Source organism: Brassica oleracea, chromosome C7 (assembly GCF_000695525.1).
Source record: "Brassica oleracea var. oleracea cultivar TO1000 chromosome C7, BOL, whole genome shotgun sequence".
Lineage (NCBI taxonomy): Eukaryota > Viridiplantae > Streptophyta > Magnoliopsida > Brassicales > Brassicaceae > Brassica > Brassica oleracea.
Genome location: NC_027754.1, coordinates 16300129 through 16307734, shown reverse-complemented (window position 1 = coordinate 16307734; position 7606 = coordinate 16300129). Strand labels below are relative to the sequence as shown.

Below are 7606 nucleotides of genomic sequence, written 5' to 3'. Positions count from 1 at the left end.
ATTTTTCTTATATGTTAGATTTTTTCTTTTATGTTATATTTTGAATTTTTTTTAAAACGATTTTAAATTACAAAAATGTAAGTTTTCCTTAAGTATACGACTAAAAACATTAAAATGACATGTATCAATTCGATGGTTGATTTGAAAGCTTTCAAAACCATATGGAAGATAAAAGTCAAAATAATTCAACTGTGAAAACAATACTGTTCATTTCTTTAAAGAATGTGTTCGATAGAAAAAATAAAGTTTTTATGTCATAATTTGTTTAATGTCCAATCCGATCAACCCATGATGTATTAATTATAGTTTTGTTCCATTATTTTTAATAAAAATTGATCCGATCTATCGGAAAGAAATTATATAATAACAACAAAAAATATTTTATATATATAAATAAAATGATCAAATATATAAAAGAAACTATCGATAATATATACAAATAAACTCACCATGCGCAAGGCGGAGTTCTTATCCTAGTTTTTATAAATTTGGAAGGTTGCAATTTTAGATGTGTAGTAAGAAACAAATTAACCCCGAAACCCAAATCATTTTTTTAATTTATTCATAATTTAGTAAAAAATAACCATCAACCTACACATATGGATAACAATTAAATAACCTTCGACATATTAAAAAAGCTTTTATTGGCTTAAAACTCAAATTTGTGAATATAACGAGATCTTTAATAACTGTGCAACATACCCGGCTAATCATTATAGTTGCAAATCTGGTTCAAATAAAAAAAAAGTAAAAGAAAATAGAAACTAAATTTTCGGAAGTTAATATACTAAATCATAAATACCCGACCAATCATTATAGTTGCAAATCTTCTACTTATCAATAACTAAAAATCAAAACAAGAAATTATAAATTTTGTTAACATCAATATCGAACTCAATAAATCTGAAAATCTAATTTTCATAACTTAAATAACCTTGATTGTCAAGATATGTGATTACGAGGATATTCTCTATATAACTGTATTAAATGGGAATATGCTAAACTATCGGCCTTAACTTTTGTTATATATACTGCATTCTAAAGCCTCAAAGTAAACACATTCTTTTTCAGAGTTTCTGATATGTATTGGTCTACAGACCAAGCATATAAGATGGGATTTGTTCAATCTGACGACAGATGATAGTTTCTCAATTTGGTCGACTTTCAATGCGTATTACGTGAATCACTTTCAGAGATGTAAAGTACGTAAAATATAAAACATTCAATACAATATTTATGTTTGTATAAGTTCACTGATGTTCTTCTCGATTGGGTTCTTTGACATTCTATATCTATGTTATCAAAGAGAATTTATTAAGATACATAGTAGTCGTGTATAGATTGAATGATTTACTGAAAATTGATTTTCTATTTGATGTTCTGTAAGACCATGTCTTTTTAGGATTACCTTGAAGTCTAGAAGAACTTTGAGCTGTAATCTTCACAGATCACGTCAATTCCTGACCACCGACAAACAAGAAATTTCAGTTCAGAGTAATAAGAATAGTGTCAAGGTATTAGCTATAACAGTAAACATTTTAACCACAAGTGAGTCTTAAGAACTTATCTTTTCTAGAAATATGAATACACTTTGGGTTAGACTTTGATTTGTCTTTAAAAAAAAAAAATTCTGATTCTAACAATAAATATTTACCGTTAACTAGAATATATTACTTTTTCTGAAGAAAAAATCAACATACAAATCATTTGAAAATTAGAAGAGCTTAAAGAAATAGAAGAAAACCCATTACATGTTTATATCAATATACAGATCGATTGATCTTCTATGCCTAAATATCTGAACCATCCGACCATTGAGTACATCATAAGAACTTGACTCGTGCATAGTGGAATCAGAATAAATCTTGGGGTTTTTCTCTCTTACAAACAAGAAATCATGAAATGCTAACCCGATAGCATACATGTGAAGAATAAACCAAATATAAGCAGTTAGAAAATGAATTTCAAAGAGAGTTTGAAGAAATAAAATAACAAACCTTCAATCTTTTTTTGAAGCGGGTATCTCTTCAAGCTCTTTGATTTTGTCAGAATCCTTCATGGTTCTGACAAAAGGTTCCTCCTTTGAATGAGTAATCGATTTAACTTTCAGCTCCCTTCTACGGTGGTGCAGGAATGTATACGAATATAAGGTTTGTGTTTTTTTTTTCATCTTTATCATTTAATATTTTTAGTTTATGAAGGGTCAAATGTAAATTATAGTAATGTCTTCTAGACTTTCTCATTTATTTTTTGGCTTCATTACTTAAATTGATGCGCTTTTAGTCGGATGGTAAAGAAACTTCAAAGTATTTATGTAAGCAGTCAAATTTTTAATTCTTTACATCATTTATATATCCAAATTAATCAAATTATGTTTTGCATTTGGTTGAACTCCGTGTTATGGTTGACCGAAGTCGGCACAACATTTTAAACCGGTTTAGACGGTTTAATTCAAATTAGAGTATTAGCTCAACTTGGATTCGTTAACTAAGAGACTTACAATTGATCCGGTCTGGCTAATCAAAATACTGTTTAAATCTAGTAAATTATTATAATTTACAGAAATGTAATGGGCCTTGTAAAGGCCACGGGCTTTTCAGCCCATCTGGAAACAGGGGGTACTAAAGAACTCGACGGCACGGCGGTGAAGCTGTGAGTGAGGAACAAGACGAAGACGAAGAAGAAGATGAGTTCGTCATCAATGGCTCTTCGAGATATGCAAAGAGACCTAGAGGCCAAGGCCAATGATCTCGCCAAAATCCAGAAAGGTAATAGGTTCCCTAGATTCGAAATCTTTCTCTTGTTTGTGTCTAAAAAAAATTTAGTTTCATACTTGAGAAATCGCGAAGAATCACCAGCTGAGGAAGAAGTATACGATCCAACTCGGTGAGAACGAGCTCGTTCTTAAGGTATATACATGTCTCACTCTTTTGTATACAGAGTATGATTCTGAGATTTAAAGGGAATGATTTTCGATAAAGTACAGGAGTTGGATTTGCTAGAAGACGACGCGAACGTATACAAGTTGATTGGTCCAGTGCTAGTGAAACAGGATTTGGCAGAAGCTAATGCCAATGTTCGCAAACGTATTGAGTACATCTCTGCTGAACTGTACGTTTTCTTTCTTCTTCTTCTTCTACTTGGTGTTGAAGCTACTGTAGCCAAGTTTCTTCTTTTGGATTGTTACATCAACTTGGAAAAAAAGAGAGAGAGATCCTTTCGTTCTAGTCCTATGATACTAATGAATGCTGTTGATGCTGTGAGAGTATTGGATATGTAGTTTTGCACTTATGTGAAAACATGACTTCCGATGTTGAGCTATATAGTGTCATGCCCCTTAGGAATAACGTTTATTGTTTGCAGGAAACGGATTGATGCAACTCTCCAAGATAACGAAGGACAACAAAACAGCAAGAGGGAAGCAGTAAGTCATCCCTCTCACAGATTATATGCTTATTTGAATGCATTTCAACATGGATGCTAACACCAGTAATACTCCGAACACTGATGCTTAAATTTACTTAGCTTAAGAAATATACAGTAGACGTTTTCTGGGTCCGCTTATGCATGTCCTGGAAGTAATGACTTGAAACTGAGTGCGCTCCTTTGTCTTTTTGAGCGGTGGATTTAGCACCATTTAAGAGTTTGTTTTGTTTGAAAGAAGAGAGACGAATGGACATAAATGAAACTTGTTCTTTTGCTTAAACTAGTGATGACGATCTTTATGGAATCAAACTCTTGCAGATGATGAAGTTACAACAACGGCTACAATCTATCCAGGCAGGAAAAGCAAAGGCTTGATTGAGCTAGTCAGTTGCAGTCGCATTTGTCAAAGCCCTTCACTTGTGCTCGGGCACTGTCTTAATGGTTTCATATTTGGTTATTGAGGGTTCTTGTGGTTTTAGTTTTGGTGGTGATCCCTTTTGTGTCGCTGATCTTCTTTTTGTTGACAACTGCACTTGAATGTGTGTATAATAAACTTTATACAGATCTTGTCGCCCTCTCTAGTTATGAAATTTGGAGATTTACACTAGTAGCTTTTACCATACATAATTTTACTCCAAATAAAACCTACCTCTGTGTGGAGGTAAGCAGTTGGCCAGTGGCAGTGACTTCATATATTTCAATCTTGCTTCTCATCCTCATCTACACAAACCCTTTTGTTTTGTTATACCACACATTCTGTCATATACTTCAGTGGCTAAATTTATGAGTGCAAGAAACTCCTTAATTTGCTTTATCAAGAGAAATAGATGGCTCACTATAGCTCTGTATATCATCACGCTCATCTAGTACCATCTCTCTTTTTTTTGCTAATTTTTTTGCTAAAGCCTAGTACCATCTCTCTTAACGCCATACAGATATAATTCACTTTTTTTCTTTCTTGTCGAATGCTTCTACTCTACTTTTGGATTCTTTGCTATATAGTAAGGTTTCTTATGGGTTTTATGATGTGTTTTGTTATGAGAGATGTATCCCCCAACAGAGAACAAAGCAAATATAAAGCTGGACAACGATTATATTAAATAGAAATGTGTTTACAAGGACTCAAGAATCTTGAGAGGTTTATCATGGAGTACCCTCACCTCCCCCCCTTCTCTCTTGATTGATCTAAACGCTAGATAGCTTTCTCTACTCAGAACAAACTATAAATAGAAATCCCAACCTCAGCCAGACGTAGGTGACAAGGCCGTTAGGAGCACATAGGATTACACTAGTAGCTCACGTGTTATTCTTTATTCCTTACAGCTGGCAAGTGATAAGATCATCTGCCTTCTAGAAATTCATACTCTCTGCTGCAGGCTTGCTTCACTGATGGGCCGAACCTTGTCATTCCCTTGGTTTGATCCAATATAGCAGCACACATAACATGTTTTGGGAGTGTAAAATGGAACATGAGACATGACGTGTTATGAGCACACTTTGATCCCATTTGTGGCTGCATCACAACCTTGTGACTAATTATAGAGGCAGAATCAGCCAATATATACTAATTATAGCTTGGTTGGAGGAGCTTGGGTTCTAAGGAATGAGAGAGGATTGGTACTCTGCCATAGTAGAAGAGCTTTCTCGAGAGTTAAAACTAGGGATGAGGCTAGACTGGTAGTGGTGTTGTGGGCATTGGAAAGCATGAAGAGCCAAAGACAATCCAGAATTGTTTTTGAAGGAGAGTTTAGAGAGCTGTTTGGTGCAGCAGAAAGACCTCAGGCATGGCCGTCCTTTCTGTTCCAAGTCTCAAAGATGGAAAAGGAATTGACAGAAATTCGACATTGGAGGCTCTCAGTGATCAACAGAGAAGCTAATAGAGGGGCTTTTTTCATTGCTCAAAGTGTCACGAAATATGGGCTCATCAACTCGTATGTGGCTGCTGGGCATCCGTCCTGGCTTTTCGAGCTTTTTGTTAATGAAAGTCTGACCCTCTGACTGGATGTCTTCTGTGGGGAATGGGAGGAAGTTTAAAATCGGTTGAGTGGTTCGAACTGAGAGTTGAGTTTCAAACCGATCTCTTGCTCTTTTGGTTTGGAGTTTGGTTTTACGTTGCTCTGTTTGTTTATACAGGGGACTGGTAGCATGAGTTTTTAGTAGTGATCACTTTGTTGTTGGAAAACCTCTTTATATTAATATGAGTACACCTTGACGAAAAAAAAAAAAAAATACTGGAGTCTATGATATCATTGAGAGAAGCTACATGGGTTTTCTGTCTTCTTTTATATTTGTTATAGATGGAAGATCATATCGTTAATGGGCTTAGTTAAAAGGGCCTAGTTCCATCCAGACTATCGAGCTAATGGGCCTTTGTGAACGTATGGAGTCAATTTTTGATTCTCATGGCTTGGTTAGTCATCAATAACATCATGATGATGCTAATGGTGTGGAATTGATGACGAAGGTCGAATCCAATATTGTATATTTTATGGTTTTACATACAAAAGTTTTTTTTTTTTGAAATAACATACATTAGTTAATAAACACACGATTATGGTTATTATAGAATTTTTTAGAATTATACGTAGGTGTTTCTAATATTAATTCAGAAAACTCGTATATGATGAAATATCTTTTCTTCAACCTGCATCTGTGCTGCTGTCCACACAAGAGAGAGCTTACCAGATAAAGCTTATTCTATAGTAAAAAGGATTTAAAGGGATATATAAAAGATTCCTCCTGAAAAACCGACACAAATCTCGCGTTTCTTTCTCGAACATAAAACGATCAAGACAAAAAATGTTAAACTAGCGGGGTTAGCCTAGTGGTACTTGAGGGAGCTTCGGCCCCGATACGGTTCCGGGTTCGATTCCCACTGACCACACGAATATGAGCTATGCTTTCGGCTCATTTGAATGCCCAGGAGAGGGTCTATCCGTGGGCTGTACTTCTATCCGGGGGTCAGGTCTGTGTCTTTAATAGATCCGGGTTTAACCCTTCTAAAAAAAAAAAAAAAAAAAAATGTTAAATACAAGGCGAATCCAACATGCTTATCCATTTGCATACGAATGTACACGTAACGCGTACAAGTTACCATTAATTTTTTTGTATAATCGAATGTCGACATGTAAATATATACATGTCAAGTAGTATGACAATCACGTGTGTTTCCTGTTGGAGATGGATTTACATCCTCCTCAAAGTCCATTAAACATTGAACTAGGCTCATATTAATAAGAAGTCTTAGACATATCTTTGTATAAATAAAGAGATATATCTCTTGAGCAAAGGGGATTTCTTCTCCCATTTTACACATTAAACACTTCTTACAAAGAATTTATAGATTTAGATTTACTCGATCACTCTTGTAATACAATCTTTGATCTATAAATTCTTTTTGATGTTCATTTCTCATTTGATCCTTCAAGATTTCTCCTAAACCTCAAGAATCTAATATTTTATTTTTAGATTCTTTTATTTTTAGATTCTTTTATTGTATTGATTCAACAAACATTTCAGCATAAATACCATTTTTGGATCAAACATTTCCGATGGCTCATCCGCTCCTGCCAGGTACGTAACATGATGAGAGGCTGTTTGGCAATGTAGATTCAGAATCCTAACTTTAGTCATTTGATCATGTTCAAATAAAAAACTTGTCATTTGATCACCAAAATTTTTTTTGGTCATTAAAGATTAAGACATTGATGTTCATATATTTGAAATCAAAATCTAAAGTAATCTCATGTTGTTGAAAAATATTCCATAATGTTAACTAACGTATCTTCTGACTGTATTGAATCTTTTCTTGTTTTTTAAACTTTGATTAAAAAACATGTAACTGATCATAAGTTCATAACTAATCAAAACCGAAGACTAAGTATGATCCAGATTGTTTCAATAAAGAAAATTTTGATGCCTCCACGTTTGAATTTTTATGGACAAATATTTACTTAATTGATATCAACATGTTTTTTTAATAACTTGACATCAACATGAAAGACATCCATCCGTGCGTGTAATGTTTACGTTGATAAGTAACAAAATAAATTATCTTGAATTTTCATGTTTACCAATTTTTTTAGTATCATTATTCATGATTACCACTACTAAAAAGATATTTTTAAAAATATATTTTTCACTAAGATTCAAAAAATCTTTTGCTTTATATATATATATA

General features: G+C 33.7%; 1 protein-coding gene across 3 annotated transcripts; it reads left to right on the top strand.

Moving 5' to 3' along the window:
• The first annotated feature begins 2562 nt into the window (after positions 1-2562).
• LOC106304181 (prefoldin subunit 6-like) lies at positions 2563-3988 on the top strand. Of its 3 annotated transcripts, none has more exons than XM_013740576.1 (5): positions 2630-2768; positions 2839-2909; positions 2987-3111; positions 3364-3424; positions 3745-3988. In XM_013740576.1, the coding sequence occupies exons 1-5, from the start codon at positions 2687-2689 to the stop codon at positions 3799-3801; spliced, it is 396 nt and encodes a 131-aa protein (XP_013596030.1). In that variant the 5' UTR covers positions 2630-2686; the 3' UTR covers positions 3802-3988. The 3 variants fall into 3 exon arrangements, 2 of the variants coding, with proteins under 2 accessions (XP_013596030.1, XP_013596031.1); XM_013740577.1 differs by having other exon boundaries at positions 2668-2768; positions 2850-2909; XR_001262668.1 differs by having other exon boundaries at positions 2563-2768; positions 2987-3424.
• The last annotated feature ends 3618 nt before the right edge of the window (positions 3989-7606 follow it).